This window comes from Plecotus auritus, assembly GCF_963455305.1.
Source record: "Plecotus auritus genome assembly, chromosome: 12".
NCBI classification, from domain to species: Eukaryota; Metazoa; Chordata; class Mammalia; order Chiroptera; family Vespertilionidae; genus Plecotus; species Plecotus auritus.
This window is the reverse complement of record NC_137778.1, coordinates 13,272,431-13,292,177: the sequence shown is the minus strand read 5'-3', so window position 1 is coordinate 13,292,177 and position 19,747 is coordinate 13,272,431. Positions and strand designations below refer to the sequence as shown.

General features: G+C 41.1%; 1 protein-coding gene across 1 annotated transcript in view; it reads right to left on the bottom strand.

Annotated features, from left to right (window-relative positions):
• Positions 1 to 19,747, bottom strand: part of SYT14 (synaptotagmin 14) — a 155,382-nt gene that overhangs the window by 128,460 nt on the left and 7,175 nt on the right. Inside the window, exon 2 of the mRNA XM_080647749.1 lies at positions 11,834 to 11,881. Coding sequence (XP_080503875.1) covers positions 11,834 to 11,881 — 48 coding nt within the window. The remainder of the gene's footprint in view (positions 1 to 11,833; positions 11,882 to 19,747) is intronic.

Genomic DNA, 19,747 nt, shown 5'->3' with positions numbered 1-19,747 from the left:
ATATGCTGAGAAAAAGAGCTCATCCTATATAATAAAAGGCTAATATGCAAATAAACCAAATGGCGGAACAGTCGAACAACCGTTCGCTATGACGTGCACTGACCACCAGGGGGCGTGTGCAGAACAGGGCGGGCATTGGCCACGGCAGGATGGTGGAGCAGGTGAGCAGGGGCGCCAGACGAAGGCAGGGAGACAGTCGCTGTCATCGGGGTGAGCCTCTGGTGTTTACTGAAAATTCTTTGCACCCCCACGCCATAGTCCCGCCTGGCGTTTGCACCCACTGCTGGTGCCAGCCCCGCTCACTCCCACTGCCAGTGCTGGCCCTGCTCGCACCCGCAGCCAGCACCGGAGCCATCACTCGCACCCGCTGCCCAGTGCCGGTCCTGATCACTCAGCGCCATCAGCGGGTGTGAGGGGTGGCTGCCGGCCCTGATCGCCCCTGAGGACTGCTCCATCTCCCCCTGCTCCTGAGGGGCGATCGGGGCAGCAGCCTCCACTCACACCCGCTGCTGGCACCGGCCCCAATCGCTCCATGCCATCAGTGGGTGCGAGCGGGACCGGCGCCATCTGTGCGTGGGAGTGGCGGCGGTGGGAGTGGGGCTGCTGGCAGACAGGGGACGGGTGCAGGGGGTTAGGGTTGATGGGCCAAGACCCGCCCCTGTGCCTACCTCAGCCTTGCGGCCCACAGTTCCTTTCAAGGTGCACGAATTCGTGCACTGGGCCCCTAGTTATATATAATATACCGTGTTCCCCGAACATAAGACATCCCCCGAAAATAAAACCTACTTACAGGTTTCCTTCTGAGTGGGATATAAGGCATCCCCCGAAAATAAGGCCCCCAGGCTCTGTCTCAGAATGAAAATTAATTTACCGTAAACTGGTCGCTAGGGCCGCCCCGACTGGCGTCTAGCAACCAGTGACGTTACACGGAGTCCTGACGTCACTGCTGTGTGGAGGCGGAGTGGAGGTCAGAGTGAGCAGTGAGCACGGGGCGGGAGAGAGGAGGAGACTTTCGCAGATGCGTTTAGAAGAACAGGAGGATTAGAGCGGACGGGACGCGGCGAAGGTGGTGAGTGCTGGTCTGTCTCTGGTGACACTACCTGATGCTCGCGGCCGCCTTCACGATGACTGAAGGTTCTCAGTCAGTGGCAGACCCTGCTCCAGCCCAGATCCAGGCCCCAGCAAGCCCAGTGACAGTCCCCAGGCAGGCCCCAGGGGGTAAATGTCTGATAAAGGGGTAGGGGGGATGTCTGGTGAAGGTGTTCAGTGGCACAGGGATGGGGGGAGGGGGATCACTTAAAATGACACAGGAGGATCAGAGGGGGCAATCAAAATGACACAGGAGGATCAGAGGGGACAATCAAAATGACACAGGAGGGTCAGAGGGGATAATCAAAATGACACAGGAGGATCAAAAGGGGTTACTAAAATGGTAATCCTCCCTCTGATTCTCCTGTGCCATTTTGATTCCCCCCTGTGTCATTTTGAGTGATCCCCCTCCCCCCACCTTGATACCCCAATTCCTTTTTTTTTACCCCTAGAAATGAGCGCAAAAAGAAAAAGCTACTCCGTGGAGTACAAGAAAGGAATCGTGGAAGACTCTTGGGGCCAAAATCTTACTGCTTTCTGCAAAGAGAAGATGTTGAGTATCCGATTGGTCTGAAAATGGCCAGCAGAGTATGGTAACCTCATTGAACAAGTGGACAAGGGAAATGCTAAAAAGCGCAAGTGTGGATCAGGTCGGCAACCATTATTTTCCGAGCTGGAAGACCTGATCTGTGAATGGGTTGTTGACAGGAGAGCAAAGGCTTTGGTTGTGAATAGGGCTCAGATTCAAGAATTTGCCCTTGCAATGGCACCACAGTTTGACATAGCCCCCGAAGACTTCAAAGCATCACAACACCGGCTGGATAATTTCCTTCAGCGAAGTGAACTGTCTTTAAGAAGATCTACAACATTGTTTAGGTTGGAAGATACTCAAGTTATTAAGCGAGCACTGGCATTCAAGTCCTTTATTGATGATGCTGACTTCTCTAAATACAGTCTTTCCAACATGATTGCTATGGATGAAAACTGCAGTGTTTATGGGCCAATCATCTCAAACAACAATTGAACAGCGGGGTGCCTCCTTAGCGTACATTCCCTCCACTGCTTACAAAAGTGCACGTGTTTCCTGTATTTTGGCAATTCGTCTGGATGGCACTAAAATCCCACCTTTAATCATTTCTAAGGGCAAGAAGGAAAAGATTGAATGTGTTTTGGGTGTTTTTATTCTTGAAACTGAAAAAGCCTGGGCCACACAAGCAGTTATAAGGAAGTGGGTCGATTTAATGCTGCCGCTTGTTATGCGAGGGAGCCAAAGAGGTCTGCTAGTCTGGGATGCAGCCAGCACTCACCACGCTAAAGACATGAAGACATTTCTTCACGAAAGAAAAATAGATCAGATAATGATTCCCGCAGGAATGACGGCCTATCTCCAGACTCTTGATATTGCAATAAACGAGCCATTCAAAGACAATTTGCGCATGGAAATTAATGACTACATTGAAAATAGAATGGAGAGAAATCAGCGTGGAAACTTTGTGAAACCTAAACTGCAACAAGTTGTGACTTGGGTGAAGAATTCATGGGAGAAAATCACTGACAGTTGCATTGCAAATGCACTGCGAGCAGGCTACCTTGACAAGAAGTACTCATTTAAAGACAGTGCTATTGCTAAACATGAGAGATTTGGTCCACTGATTCTGAAAGAAATGGAGTCACAAGAAATTCACCAGGAAATTCAGGAATTGGATTGTTATGATGATGTTCCAGAAGATGATGACATGATTGTCATTGAATAAATGAGTAAATTCTTGATACTGTAGGATTCACAGTTTGTCTGGTTTGTGTTGACAACTACCGTACTACCATACCGTATACAGGTAATAAATTTCCTTTATTTTCATTTAACAATAAATGTGTACCGTATTCTTCTTCATGGAAAAATAAGACATCCCCTGAAAATAAGACCTAGCGTGTCTTTGGGGGCAAAAATTAATATAAGACACTGTCTTATTTTAGGGGAAACACGGTACTATTTAGTCAGAATAAAGAAATAAAGCAGAGGAATAGGACAGAATTACAAATTTTACATAATTTTTAGAATTTCACATTTGAGTGCTGTTAGAACCATAGAAGAATGATTTTACTGGATTTGCATAGAAATTGAATATGAAGGTCTGCTGATATGCCAAGATCCAAAAAATAGTGGTCAGAATTTTTCATACTAGGAGCTACTTCCTTGTTCAGAGATCAGCAATGTGATTCCTTTATACATATTCCATCATTTAAATAAATTACTGAAACATTTTTGAAAGATTCAAGTTACCAAATCACTATTAATTTTCATACATTCAAAATCTTAAATGCCAAACCACTAAAAGAATGAGCAATAGAAAGAATCAGAGCATACCTTCCAGCTTTATAAATAAAAAATGCATCTGATCGATCCCTAAGATTCTACAAATATCAAGAGTGTCCCTGCCCTGGCCGGACGGCTTAGTGGTTGGAGGGTTGTTCGTATCCCAAAAGGTTGCGGGTTTGATTCCCTGTCAGGGCACTTATATGGGTTGTGGGTTTGATCCCCAGTTGGAGCATGAAGGGGAGGCAACCAATCAATGTTTCTCTCTCACAATGATGTCTCTCTCTCTCTCTCAGACACACACCCCACTGGGTTCTTTCATTCATAGCATTTATGGTTATCGAGAACTATTCTATTTGTTTACTGTCTGTTTCTCAACATCCCCAAGAATATAAGCTATGTAAAAAGTTGTGCCAGGCCAGTGTGTCTCAGCGGTTGAGTGTAGACCCAGGAACCAAGAGGTCACCAGTTTGATTCCCCGTCAGAGCACATGCCCAGGTTTCAGGCTTGATCCCCAATAGGGGGCGTGCAGGAGGCAGCAGATTGATGATGTTTCTGTCTAATCGATGTTTCTATCTCTCTATCCCTCTCCCTTCCTCTCTCTCTAAAAAAGTCAATAAAGGAAATAAAAAGCAGGTAAGTTGTCATATCACTACAATGTCTCCAGTACCTAGAACAGTGCCTAGACAGGGGTGGGCAAACTTTTTGACTCAAGGGCCACAATGGGTTCTTAAACTGGACCGGAGGGCCGGAACAAAAGCATGGATGGAGTGTTTGTGTGAACTAATATAAATTCAAAGTAAAGGAGCGGAGGGGAGAGCAAGAGAACCCTCCGCTCTTTCGGCTCTGCGGGCCGGATAAAACAGCCGAACAGGCCGGATCCGGCCCGCGGGCCGTAGTTTGCCCACGGCTGGCCTAGCACTTAACCATTTGCTGAACAGATTAAATATACAAGAATACAGACAAGAGAAAGGTAAAACAAGAAATTCATTCTCTTATCTACACAACCAGAAGGCATTCTACAGGCTTTGGTTTCCACTAACTATACAAGGAGATAGCTGAGAAACTCTAAAACTGGCTCCCTGCCACTCTTTCCTGGCACTGGACCCCTTAAACTCCACCTCCCCTTGCACCCAAGAGTAAAATGTTACGGGATGGTAGAAGACCTAATAAAATGCCATAGAAGCCAACTTTGAAAAGGAAAGCAAGAAAGCAAGCAAACAAGCAAGAAAGCCAACCCCTGCCTGCACTTCTAGGGCCTGAGACTGAGAGGCTGTTGAGAAGGGGGTAGGAAAGTTACAGTATCACAGACCCAGTAGCACCACATTACTAATATGGCCTTTCCCTTCAGACTTCAGACTCCCTTATTCACCCCTCGTTAAGAGAAGGTCGAGAATACCAGGGAGCTTTGGTCTCCTTGATACTTTGAAAAAAGAGGCAATGCCAGGGAACTCCAGGAGAGATGCAATTGTCTTCAGTGTCCTCTATTTAGAATGCCCGTGGCATCTGACACCTGCCCATTCTGGACACTATCCTAGATTGTCCCACTTCCGCTTTTCACCCACCAACCCAACCCCTTCTCCATACTGTACAGGTTACCACGCCTTCACATCTATAATTTCCTGCTTTCCACAATGAAAGTAAAATAATCTGATATACTGTGCTAATATATTTAGATGAAAATGCTAGAGGACCAAGGAAAAACTCTTCACATTCTCAATCCACAGAATACATTTTGAAATGAATTTCCGAAGATTAGATAGATCCTAATTATAGTGAATGTCAGGGGATGAGAAACCATGGAACACTGATGGGAAGACATTTCAGAAGTATTTGTCCTTCAAATCATACCATACATACATTTGTATGCTCTATAAACAGAAGTTAATGAGACAGTCAACCTTACTTATAAGAGAAATGAAAATTTTAATCATGCAGAATTGTTGTTGTTTTTTTTAATTTATCAGATCAACAACAATAAGCCCTAGCTGGTTTGGCTCAGTGGATAGAGCGTCAGCCTGTGGACTGAAGGATCCCGGGTTCGATTCAGGTCAAGGGTACATGCCTGGGTTGTGGGCTCAATCCCCAGTAGGGGGTATGTAGGAGGCAGCCGATCAATGATTCTCTCTCATCATTGATGTTTCTCTCTCTCCCTTCCTCTCTGAAATAAAAATATATTTAAAACAAACAAAACAAAAAATAATAAAAAATCCAAAAGCCGCCCTACCCAGTTTGGCTCAGTGGATACAGCACTGGACCACGGACTGAAGGGTCCCAGGCTCGATTCCGGTCAAGGGCATGTACCTTAGTTGCAGGCTCCTCCTCAGCCTGGGCCCTGGTGCAGGTTTGTGCAGGAAGCAACCAATTGATGTATTTCTTTCACATCGATGTCTCTCTGTCTTTCCCTCTCTCTTTCACTCTCTCTAAAAATCAATGGAAAAATATCCTCAGGTGAGGATTAAAACAAAAAATCCAAAAGTTTATGACATATTCTGCAGGCAGAGCTGTGAATTCATATATTTCTAGTGGCAATGCAAAATGGTACAATGCATAAGAACAAGAATTTTGCCATTTCTAATATAATGTACTAGAGGCCGGGTGCACGAAATACGTGCACGGGGGGGGGGGGGGGGAGGTGTCCCTCAGCCCAGCCTGCACCCTCTCCAATCTGGGACCCTTCGAGGGATGTCTGACTGCCCGTTTAGGCCCGATCCCAGTGGGATCAGGACTGGGATCGGGCCTAAATGGGCAGTCGGACATCCCTCTCACAATCCAGGACTGCTGGCTCCCAACTGCTCGCCTGCCTGCCTTCCTGATTGCCCCTAACCGCTTCTGCCTGCCAGCCTGATCACCCCCTAACCACTCCCCTGCCAGCCTGATTGATGCTTAACTGCTCCCCTGTCAGCCTGTTTGCCCCTAACTGACCTCCCCGGCAGGCCTGGTCACCCCTAACTGCCCTCCCCTGAAGGCCTGGTCACCCCTAACTGCCCTCCCCTGCAGGCCTGGTCCCCCCCAACTGCTCTCCCCTGCAGGCCTGGGTCCCCCCCAACTGCCCTTCACTGCAGGCCCGGTCGCCCCCAACTGCCCTCCCCTGCTGGCCATCTTGTGTCCACATGGGGGCAGGATCTTTGACCACATGGGGGCAGCCATCTTGTGTGTTGGAGTGATGGTCAATCTGCATATTACTCTTTTATTAGATAGGATAGAGGCCTGGTGTATGGGTGGGGGCCAGCTGGTTTGCCCTGAAGGGTGTCCTGGATCAGGGTGGAGGTTCCCTTAGGGTATGGGGTGGCCTAGGCGAGAGGCTTGTAGTGGTTTGCAGGCTTGCCACACCCCCCAGCGACCCAAGCGGAGGCCCTGGTATCTGGGGTTTATTTATCTTCTACAACTGAAACTTTGTATTCTGCTCCCTCAGTGGCAACAGTCATTTCTGTTGGGATTTATTTATCTTCTATAATTGAAACTTTGCAGCCTTAAGCGGAGGCCAAGGCAGGCCAGGGCTGCAGAAGCTTGGCTTCCTCCATCACTGGGGGCAACCCTAGCCTCCTGCTCTCTCCAGCTCCGTGGCTGCCACCATTTTTGTTGGGATTTATTTATCTTCTATAATTGAAACTTTGTAGCCTGGAGTGGAGGCCTGGACTGGCCAGGGTGTGTGGAAAGCTTGGCTTCCTCCATCACCGGGGAAACCCAAGCCTCCCTCCTGCTCTCTCTGTGGCCGCAGCCATCTTGGTTGGGTTAATTTGCATAGTCGCTCCTGATTGGCTGGTGGGCGTGGCTTGTTGGTATAAGGGAGTGATGGTTAATTTGCATGTTACGCTTTTATTAGATAGGATTATTCTTTAACTCAGCAACCCCACTTTCAGAATCTACCTAAATAACCACAAGAACATATGCACAAAGGTCTTCATTGTGGCATTATTTCAGTAGCAAAACGTTTAAAACAAAGCAATTTCCATTGGTAAGAAATTAGTTGAGTAGCAGAAGCAAGATGACAAAGAGAACATCCTCACTGGAAAGTGTCGCAATTAAGATGCACACGTTGAGCAGCCACTGCAGCTCTAGGCCCACCACCTTCAGAAGTCTACCTGGGCCAATGGGGCTACCCTGCCAAGTGGAGGAAAAGGTATAACTGGAGTGCCAAGGCACTGGGATTGATGGGCGAGGCACTTGGAATGGATCCCAAGAAGGAGAACACCTGAACCCCAGAGGACAGCTGTGGCAGCACCCAGTTCATCTGAAGGATTTCAATGACTAGTCATGCAACAAATGTTCTGGTTTTAAAACACAAAAAAGAAAAGGGAAAGAAAGTAGTTGAATAAATTATAGTATGTATTTTCACATCACGGAGTGAAAATACATACCGTAATTTTCTGTCACACAATGCAGTCAGAAAAAACATGGAGAGAGATCTTTATCCACTGATTTGAATGTAACTCTATGGTTAGGTGGTGTTGTTTTAAATAAAAAGCAAAATACAAAGTAATATGTATAGCAGCTCATCTTTTGTAGAAAGGAGAAATAATATATATCATTCTTATTTGCATTTGTTATATATATTTCTTATATATATATGTATATACATGTGTGTGTATATATATATGTGTGTATGTGTGTGTGTGTGTGTGTGTGTATATATATATATATACACACACATATATATATATATATATATATATATATATCTTATTTATATTTTTTCTATAAACAAATATATTATGTATAAACAAAATCCAGAACATGGGGCATTCTAAACGCTGCTAAGTTGGTGGCTAGACAACCTTTTCCAAGTGCCTCAAAAAGAACAAAAGGTCACAATATCCAGTGACATAGAGGGCTCTCAGAAGAGATTAGATAAGTGACTCATGGATTCCCCTCAGCCATCTGAGCAGAAGCCAAAAGCCAAGATGGACTTATTTAGGAGAGACCTGTGAAGGAACATCTTGTCTAACGGACTGGATCGCTGGGACATACTGAGAAGACTTACCAGACTCTTTTTTGGGAATATTGTAGCAGCAGAAACACTACCAGCTTGAACTGAAGAATGAGAAGACAAGATGAAAGAAGACGGACAGACTACCAAACTTTTACAGGCAAAAACAGGCTGGAAAACGACTTACTGCAAACACTTCCTTTTGTGAAAAAGGAAGGATGACTCCAAAGGCAGAGCCTTAAGCCCAGAGTAGAGCCTCAGACCTCAGGAATAAGCACCAGGAAGTATTAGTTCCAAGCCTTGAAACCTGAAAGGTTCTTCCCAGTTGAATTTCAAAAGTGCTTGGGACCAGTGACTCCCTCCCTCCCTCTCTTCCTCCCTCCCTTCCTTCCTCCCTCCTTCCCTCCTTCCCTCCCTCCCTCCTTCCCTCCCTCCCTCCCTCCCTTCCTTCCTTCCTTCCTTCCTTCCTTCCATTTTCTCACTTTGGGGATGGAAATGTCTATAACTATTAACCTATGCCTGTTCCATCATTGTATTTTGAGAACAGGTAAATTGTTTCCTAGTCTCACCGATCTTCAGATGGAGAAATTTTGAACCAGGATGGATCGTATGAATTTACCCATACCTGATGGAAATTATTTAGATGATGAGACTTCTAAATGACATGATAGATGTCATTTTGGACTTTGAGTTGATGTTATAATGTAAGGCTTTGTAGATCAGGGTAAAGCACTTTAATCTTATTCCATGTATAGTGGAAATCCACAAGACAATTCCAACTGGCAAAGTGACACCACCTAATTTACATTTAAAAAGACCTTTGGTTTGTAATGTAAGGAAGTAAGAATGGAAGCAGGGAAACCAGTGAGAAAACGATTCCAGCAGTGTAAGCACGAGAAGATAAGGACCCAGCCTACAATAACAGCAGGATGGAAAAGAGGATAGATTAAAAATATATTTTGAAGGTAGAACTGACAAAATTTGGCAATAAATTAAATGTGGAAGAGAATCAGAGAAATATAGAATTCTTAAGTTAGAACTTGAAGAACTCAGTAGACTGTTCTGTTTATCAGCTGAGATGGAGGAGAGACTAAAGAAGGGAGATGCTCATGTGAAGAAATCAAGACTTGCATTTTAGACAGGTCAGGTTGTTCTTCTAGCAGACATCCAGACAGTAATATTAAGAAAGTAGGTGAATTAAGAGCAGGGAGCTCAAGGACAGCTCAGACCTGGATTTATAAACTTGTGTGGCATTTAAAACAGAACCAGATAAAATCAAACGAGAAAAAAAGACAGAAAAATGATGCAAACCCGGGACCAAACTCTGGTACATTCCAACATGTGGAGGTCTCACCGAGAGAAGCCAGCAAAGAGAAGGAAGGAACAGCCAGACAGATAGAAAGAAATGGAGTATCATGTCAGAGATGCCATTTTACCAGAATCACTGAGACCAACTACAATTATTCTATTTTATGTAACCTTCATATACTCTACTCTATAAAAGTCCATCTTAAAATGCAACAGCTTTATAAAGCATTAATTTTGAAAAGACTCAAATCCTTATGCAACCTCCACTAGGATAAGACACGGTGCTGAATGCTGAGGGGATATCGAGCAGTTTGGAAACTTTTCCATGACATGACTACAGTGGGATAAATTTTTTTAAATTTTAATCACAGATTTAACATTCTATAGAAAAAATGGGAGAGAGAAATCGGGGCAAGGTGTGGCCTGAGAACTACCTGGAGAGGAATGGAGATAGCAATAAAGAAAAGCAAAAGGAGCCATGATGAAAAGGTGTGCTCCAGGGGTCCTCAAACTTTTTAAACAGGGGGCCAGTTCACTGTCCCTCAGACTGTTGGAGGGCAGGACTATAGTTTAAAAAAAAACTATGAACAAATTCCTATGCGCACTGCGGGCCCGGGGCGAGTCGGCTGCTAAGCAGGACAGGCAGCGGCACCGGGCGGGCCGGATAAATGTCCTCGGCGGGCCGCATGTGGCCCGCGGGCCGTAGTCTGAGGACCCTTCTAACCCTATCCAGGCTGTTTTCTCCACCACAGCTTTCTGTTCCCACTGTAGCTACAAAGGCCTTCACACATTTCATTTTCCTCCCTCCTCGCTCTCTATTCTTGTCTTGAGTCTCTCTTCACCTCACCAGTTTTGACAGCGTTTGATTCCAAGTGACTTGTGCGGTGCCTTTTGCTTCCCAAATAAATTCTGTGTTTTAGAAGTTTTAGTAAGACAGGTAATAACTAGAAAATTACTTAAAACTTTTTTTATTAATTCTGGATTAACATATTCTAAAAGACTAAAAATGTTTGCGTGGAGGAAGAAAACAATGTATAAATTTGTTCACTCTGTCCCCCATTTTAGATAAGAAGCACTATTAACAGTGTGAAAATCATAATCCTAAGTTTGACATTGCAGGGAACTCATTTCAATTGTCTCCTTGCGGTAGCAGAGAAGCATACAGATAAACTACACTTTATTATACAGAAAAGAGAATGTTTTTAAATGAACAGCAATGGCAAGCAGTGACACACAGATAAACTAGTACGACCATGTCAAACTCACCTAGAAAGGATTTTTTCCCAACGCTGAAGAAGCTGAGGCTTTTCAGACCTGCTGAAGACTTACTGAAAATATGTGGACATCTCCCTGACATGCCAACCATACTCATGTACCACATGTACCGACACCGCCACAAACCTCCTTAGGGGGAAATATTAGGGAGGGGAGTGCAGCTAGTTGGCCAGACTCAGGAGGGCCAGCTCAGTGTTCAAGAAAGATGCAAGAAAAAGAAAGTCTCCCAAGTTTAAAAAGAGAAAAGAATAGTAAATTTATGATGATTCACCCTGTGACCTCCCCAGGTATATCTCTTCCTTTCTGTCAGACCATTTCACAGATTTGTTATTACTCCTAAGTGTGGAGACTCCCACGTTTCTCCTGATTCATCCGAATATAGAGAATACCTGGTTCCCTGCCTCCCGCCTACTAACTGAATGACCTTGCCGGGGCCACCTTGTTGAACCACCCAGTTGCCAGGTGGTTCCTTCTAAGGAAGCACGGACAGATGTTGGTTTCAAAAGATGTTGTGGTCTTTGGACATGTTCCTGATTTGAATTTCAACAAATCCTCAAACCTCTCTGATGGGGTACAGTAACAGAACAGAAGTCAATGGGAGATCAGCCTGCACTCAGATTCCAGACTCTGAAAGGGAACAAAAATCACACCCTCCAATCTTTGCCTCTTCACCATGTCCAACAACTAACATGCTAGAAACCAGGCTTTCACAGCCCCTCAAAACTAATACAAAGCAACAACTCCCAATAGCCACATAATAAGCAATTGCACTTTATGGGTGCTCATGTCTGTAATACAAATAACAAATATTAATATTTATTAAATTTTATAATTTGTAAGTCTAAATTACCCGCCTTATGTCATACACTGTGAAATGTTCATTTTGCATTTAAATATCCATGCAGAGCATTACTTACCTTTCCTAATACAGATAAGTTCATGTACTCCACAGGTTCTTTCTCCACCTTAAAAAAAAAAATTGTTAGGAGTTAAAAACAGAAAATAACCTGACTTTGACTATCACAAAGAACCGTTTCAAATTAGCTTACTTAGGAAAAAGAGTTTGCTAATTCTTCTCTTTAAACTTCACTATATGAATATGATAACCTAATACCAAGAATTTTCCTGAAGCCATAAATTAAAATTTTATAAAGTCTTAGAATTCATGGGGAAAATAAGACTTTTTTGGGGGGGGGGGGGCGGGGGGACTAGTAATCTGAATCTGTGTCAGTAACCTGCCTTCTAACTGCACATTCTTGCTTGCCGATAATTAACTCCATTTGTGAAAGAATGTAGGAGGCTAGCAGCCTGACTCAGTACCTAGTTAATCAATATCCCTAATGCACATTCTTGTTAGCCTATAATCAAGTCATTACCCCTTCCTTAATTATCTGGTCTTGCAAGACGTATTTACCTAAATACTCCCATTTTACAGCAGCCATAAACCATGAACCATACACAACCCCCAGAGGGGTTTATCAGCGCTGGCACCAGGCCAGTCCTTTAGGTGTGGTCTCACAGCCTCCATCCCAACACACGGGGCTTTTTGCAGATCCCGTGAAAGGTCCGGAAGTCTGATCCATATTTGGGGGACAAAGAAACCAAAGGGTTTAAAGGGAAAGCTTCCTCCATATTGGGGGACTCAGGATTTGGAGAACTAACCCCGTGAGTCACTGTACTAGTACATGTGAAACATCTGGAAAGAAATGGGTTTATCCTGAAACTCTGGGTATTCCTGTGTATTTTTCAGTCGCCTGGTAAATTCTGTAACAGAATGAAGTGTTTCGCTCAAGTATTTCCTTTAAATGGCAAGCTTCCCAAGAGCAGAAACATATCACCATTTCCCCAGCACCTCTTCACGTCATCTAGAAGGAAGCGCTGCAAGGCAAGATCCACTTTTGTGTCTGAGCCTTGATATATACAGGTAAGCTATTGCAGAAGGGTCAGCCCTGTAAAACACTATTTATACTTTATCACACATACTCATTGTAAAATGAAATGTGATCCTTTCCCCATTCTCCAGCTACCCACTCTTATAAATCTATAATGATAAGACAAAGTTTATAAAGAAATAGTATGATGATAAAAACTAACAAATTTAACCCAAAATTTATTTTATCATAAGTATTATCTAAAATTACTTTATCGTAAGAGTAATATTATTAGTTACTATAGAAATAGTATTTATTTCACTCTGAAACATAGTGCCACTACTTTATTTTTTAAATATATTTTTACTGATTTCACAAAAAGGAAATGATAGAAACATCAGTGATGAGAGAGAATCATCAATCAACTGCCTCCTGCACGCCCCCTACTGGGGATCAAGCCCAAAACCCAAGCAGGTGCCCTGACCAGGAATCAAACTATGATCTCCTGGTTCATGTTATGATGCTTAACCACTGAGCAATACCAGCCAGGCTAATGCCACTACTCTAAATGAATGTAAGCTAGCCCTAGCTGGTTTGGCTCAGTGGATAGTGTCGATCTGCGGACTGAAGGGTCCCAAGTTCAATTCCGGTCAAGGGCACATGCCTGGGTTATGAGCTCTATCCCCAGTACAGGGCGTGCAGGAGGCAGCCGATCCATGATTCTCTATCATCATTGATGTTTCTATCTCTCTCCCCCACTCTCCCTTCCTCTCTGAAATCAATAAAAAATATATAAAAATAAATAAATGAATATGTAAGCTGAACAAAATTTTGTAGTGTCCTCTATATTCATGACCTTATAATTATGCTGTAAATTATGTTTAAACTTTGCATAGTATAAATAATTTAATCATCTTAGTTCATTGTCAATCTCAATATGAACAGTTATAAGAAAAGGAAATCTCTTACAGCAATAAGATGGGAAATAAAAACCATAATTGTCCACTAAAAAAAAAAAGTAGGTCATCCAGAAACCAAGCTAAAAAACTAGAAAACAGTATTTCTATCACCAAAGTAGGTTAGATCTACATTCTAATTTGGTTGTAACAATGCCATTGCTTCTTTATGATCAACACCACAGACTAATCACTGGTTATCAGGAATATAGACTCAGCAAGAAAAAGCACCTCACATAACTATGATTATAAAAGATTATTCAGTAAACCTCAGTGTAAATACAGTGAGACCTTATTAACTGATTATTACCACTGAGCAACCAATGATCACTTGCTGAAGGGCTACAGTGACTATTCTTATATAGCCCATATCTCTAAAATGGAGAAAGACACTAGTCAAATTACTGGAAGGAGAATATTTACCAAATTATAAGAAACAAGCCTCAAGAAATTTAGAAGAATCATGTAATAACAACATAACTAAAATGTACACTGACGCCATCATTAATGTTTGTGTGGGCTCAGAAATATTTTTTATGTAATCATTAAGGCCTGTTCTCTAGAAGGTAAGGTAACACAGCTTAGTTTGAATTACGTACTTAACTCATGTAACAAGGCTACACTTTTTTAAACTCGTAATTACAACTAGACTTTCCCCAATATTTAATGTAAATTGGTTAGGTTTTACTATACACATCTAACCTTAAATGTAACTACATAGGTTTTTTTTAAGGCTTAGTATTAGCAGTAACAATAAAAACTATTATATTCTACAACTTTTCTCCATACTGCAGAATGACAATAAACACTAACTCGCACTTTTAAAAGTATTCCATTTACCTACACATGAAAGAATTGCATAAATATAAAGCTAAGTCAATAATCAGTATATTTTAAGTTTAGAAGTCGTTGGTAATTGTCAAATCTGCCAATGTATGCACAAAAACCACATAACCAGAGAAAAAAGAAGCTCTACTCCTCTCGCTGTTTGTTCTGAAAATTCTAACCAAGTGAGAATTCACTGATGTACACGTGGGACTCAAGAGCAATCTCTATTATTACTGAAATGGAAAGAAATATTAACAACAAGCAAACGCCAAACTATTAAAGTAAAATTTGGGGGAAAACTTACTTTTAAAAGTACCAAAAAAAAACAACCACCCCTCAAAATGTTAAGTAAACTTCATTATAGTATCAGACACTTAAGTAAACAGTCCTTTTTTCCTCAATCCTTCCTAAGACCAGGAAGGCTGTAAAGAAAAAAATATGCATTCTATACGGTAAATGCATGTTCTAATATATACACATTTGGAAGTGAAAAGGCTACAAATTTTATGCCTTTTTAAAAAATCTCTAAAAGTAGATCTGAAAAATGTCCAATTTGTAGGAAAAAGGCAAGTCGTACCTTAACTTAGATATGATGGTAATCCAAAAAGGAGTTCTCTGATTTTAAGAATATAATTCATAACAGGAAAGATTAATTTTTTTAATTTCAGCTTTATTGAGGCATAATCACCATATAATATTGCAAGATATTTAAAGTGTACATTGTGGTGATTTGATACACTTGTAATCAAATAAATATATATATATATATCTCCAATATATAGGAGAATGATTATTTTTATTGAAATATATTTGACATATAACATTGTATAAGTTTCAGATGCACAACTTGTTGATTTATACATTTATTACTGCACTATGATTACCACATTAGCATTAGATAATACTTCTATCATGTCATATAATTACCTTTTTGTATGTGGTAGAAACAATTGAGATCTAGTCTCTTAGCATCTCTGAAGTTTACAATACAATCTTATTGTCTATAATCATTATACTGTGCATTAATCTCCAGGACTTATTTATCTACTGGTTGCAAGTTTATATCCTTAAAAAACAGCTCCTCAATTCCCACACCCCTGAATCCATGGTAACCATCATTCTACTCTGTTTTTATGAGTTAGGCTTTTTTAGATTTCACATATAAGTGCTATCATACAGTGTTTGTCTTTCTCTGTCTGATTTATCTCACTTAGCATAATGCCCTCAAGGTCAATTCATGTTATTGCAAATGGTAGAATTTCCTTCTTTCCCATGTCTGAATAATATTCCATTGTATACATATATATACCACATCTTTATCTACTGACAGACACTTAGGTTGTTTCCATATCTTGGCTATTATAAATAAGATTGCAATAAACTTGAGTGTATATATCTCTTCAATATATTTTCATTACCTTTGGATACATTATACCCAGGAGTGAGATTGCTAGGTCACATGGTAGTTCTTTTAATTTTTTGAGGAACCTCGAAAATTCAAGAAGTGGTTAAAACATTTTGAGAGAATGATTACTTAAAATAATCAATTGCTTTAGAAAGAGATGAATTTTCCACTAAAATAAATAATCATCCCCCAAATGAACTCTTATACAATTTTTCACTGGAGACCATAATAGAATGACAGAATATAAGACTCCTGAAATCAGAAAAAAAGCTGTCCAGCTCATTATGGATAAAAAAACCAAGGCACTAAAAGTTAAGTAAAGTTGTCTAGGGTCACTAGTTAATTGTCAAAAAAATAATTACAATACTAGGTTTAACAGAGTGAGAAAATAAAAATTGATTTTTCTTCATTTTTATAAAAAACAAAAATTATGGGAGAGGCTGGGGGAAGGTCATTGGGGAAAAAAAGGAGATATGTGTACTACTATATGTAATACTTTGAACAACAAAAAAAGAGAAAAAATTATTCAATTGTTTTCTAACCCTTTAAGGTAATTTAAATAAAATTAATTTTCTCAAAACTATTCTTGGAGATAATAGTAACAATGCTCTTGAAATAATCACCTCAGCAACATGGAAATAAGAAATAGGCAGAAAATGACAAGTTTAGTCACAGTTACCATCTTTTTCCCTCAGGCAAACCCATGTAGGACCCTAATGTAAACTGGCATAATTCTCTACAATTGGCATAATAGGTGTAAGAGGAAATAGATGTGTGTGGATGCACACGCATGTGCTGTGAAATGTGTGCATGTGTGTGTTTGTGTCTGAACATGTACATAGTTGAGACTATGCCTAAGAACTGGGGATTTTTAAGGGTTTGGGGGGCTTATAAAGTATGTGCTTTTCCACATGTCTACACAAAGAAAATAGGTGGTGATGTTGCATTCCTATCAAAATACACCTGGAGACACAAAAATGGAATTAAACCCAAAGACTGAGCTCCTTCAAACTGGATCTAGGAAAGTCCTTTTTAAAACTGACTTTATTTTTTTTCTACCATGTTTATTGTGACCATTAGCCTAAATCTCTACAATTTACAGATTTTATTAATTTCTTCTCAAACACTGCAAAGCTACATTACAAATATTTTAAATTCTATCTTATCTGAAGATTTACCTCCAAAACACATGCACTGATGTAGTCACGGCCTTTAAATTAATGGCTAGCTTTTACTCGTAAGCTGTTATAGCTAATTAGAGGCCCAGAGCACGACATTTGCGCCCTCGGGGGCGAGGGGGTCCCTCGGCGCAGCCTGCGCCCTTATGCAGTCCCGGAGTCCTCGGGGAATGTCCGATGGGGGATCCCCGTGGGGAGCGGGCCTAAGCTGGCAGTAGGACATCCTTAGCGCTGCTGCAGTGGAGGCAGCAGAGGCTCCCGCCACCACCCCTGCGCTCACCAGCTGTGAGCCCAACTTCTGGCTGGGCAGCGCTCCCCCAGTGGGAGCGCACTGACCACCAGGGGGCAGCTCCTGCGTTGAGCACCTGCCCCCTGGTGGTCAGTGCACGTCATAGTGACCGGTCGTTCCATCATTCAGTCAACTTGCATATTACCCTTTTATTATATAGGATTCTTAAGCAGAATTACTGTGCATAACAAGCATGACACTTTAAATATGTCCTATTAATACTGCCAAGTCCCCTAACCAACTTAACCCATCTAGACCAGATAATAATCACTAGACACTTTCTAGTTTTGTCCCTAATTAAGTCCTTCAAAGACTAACACCAATTTTAGTCCCTAACTGAAAACATGGTGTTCGATTTTAAAGTCAGCATCACCTAGTATTATATATGTCTTTGTAAACCGCATACTTGTTAATCTTGGGAGTAAGAAAGAGTAAAAATAACTAAAGTCATTTGTAAAGTAGTAATAATAACCACCCCAGGAAAGAAAATAGTTTTTATCCTATATACCAATTCTATAAAAGTAGCTGCTAGAGTGGGGACAGAGGGCAATGTTGAGAATGATTCTGAAGCCAAGTCCACAACTGGTGGGGGCAGGGAGGGGGCAGAAGGAAATAATTTAACAAAACAGATGTCTGCTACAGTCAAGAGAGGGAAAAGTATAGTGTCATGCATCCATCCTCAACAGAGATGCTGGATGGATGGATGGATGGATGGATGGATGGATGGATGCCTGGCCCATGCTGAGCACCAAAATATGTTAATTCCCTTGGCACGCCTCACAGGTAGAATACAAAATTCAGAGAAAACTTATATTTACCCTGGAAACAGAGGATACTATGTTTTCTTCTTTCCACAGTATCAATTATTTCATTTCTAACAACCACCTGTGTAAATATTCCAAAATAAATGCTACTCTTCTCATACTTAACTTGTCCTCTTTTTAGATTTTTTTTTTCGGAAAAAAAAAAAAAACTTCCAGGTTTCCAACTCTCTGAGAATTATCCTCCCTAGATGCAATTCCTTTACTTTTTTATTACTAAGCGATTACTGTAGAGTTAAAATAGTCTGAATTAGTCTTCGCTATATTTACTTTTACAAGTTCCTTTAATCTATATTCCTATCCAAAAACAGTCTAAATTTTGAGACACATACTCACCACTAAGTCAGTATCACATAGAATAACCAGCTATCCCTTTTCAAAACAATATCTTAGAGTACTTTGATTTGCAAAGCATACTAAATATTTTGATCCATAAGTATCTCTTTTAATTCATATGTGCTCCTATGAATTTATTTGATAATTTTTTCTAAGAGGTATAAGTTTTATCGTATGTAAGTAAATTTACTGTTCACAAATGTAATCCTTTCCCACTTTTGAGTCACTTTTTTAAAAAAATATTTTATTGATATTTTACAGAGAGGAAGGGAGAGGGATAGAGAGCTAGAAACATCGATGAGAGAGAAACATCAATCAGCTGCCTCCTGCACACCTCCCACTGGGGATGTGCCCACAACCAAGGTACATGCCCTTGACCGGAATCGAACCCGGGACCCTTGAGTCCGCAGGCCGATGCTCTATCCACTGAGCCAAACCGGTTTCGGCTTGAGTCACTTTTTAATTTAGTATTTTAATTATGTTTGTGAGTGGTAGAAGCTAATTAAGATACCATAAAGCCCTGAATAACATAGGCTCACAAAAAGGCATTTTACTTAATCTTCTAGTTCACTGAGAATACCTTTTGGTTTTGACTACTGCACCAGATCATTTTGTAAAGCTAGTATGCATTTTGCATGGTAAGTTCAGAATCCAGAAGATAATATTTCATTAAAATCCTCTACCTCTTGATGACTCACATTACTGCAAATGAGAATTCTAATACAGCCCTCAAAGTGTGAAAATAAACTCTTTTGAATATACATATAGATCCTAGTTTATTTTTAAATAAATTCCCTATAACAGCTTGCTGTGCTGTCACTATGTTCTCTTTCTAAAAAATGGTAAATCAATGGTTCCAATTTGTTAGGTTTCAATTAAGATTTAACTACATATACAAAATATGCATATCAAGATTTTACCGCATATATAATATATGCATGTAGTCATTTTACTCAAAAGCTTGTAGTGTTTTATTTATAGTAGTTTGTCCAATCCTATATAGGCATTTTCATGCTAGGTAGTAACTGGCAAGGATTTGTGGCAGAAAGAATAAAGTCAGCAAAATGGAAATCAAATCCATGAAGACAATCTACTATACTACTAACATAGGCTATGTGCAAACACTGTATTCGATTTAAAGAAAGCA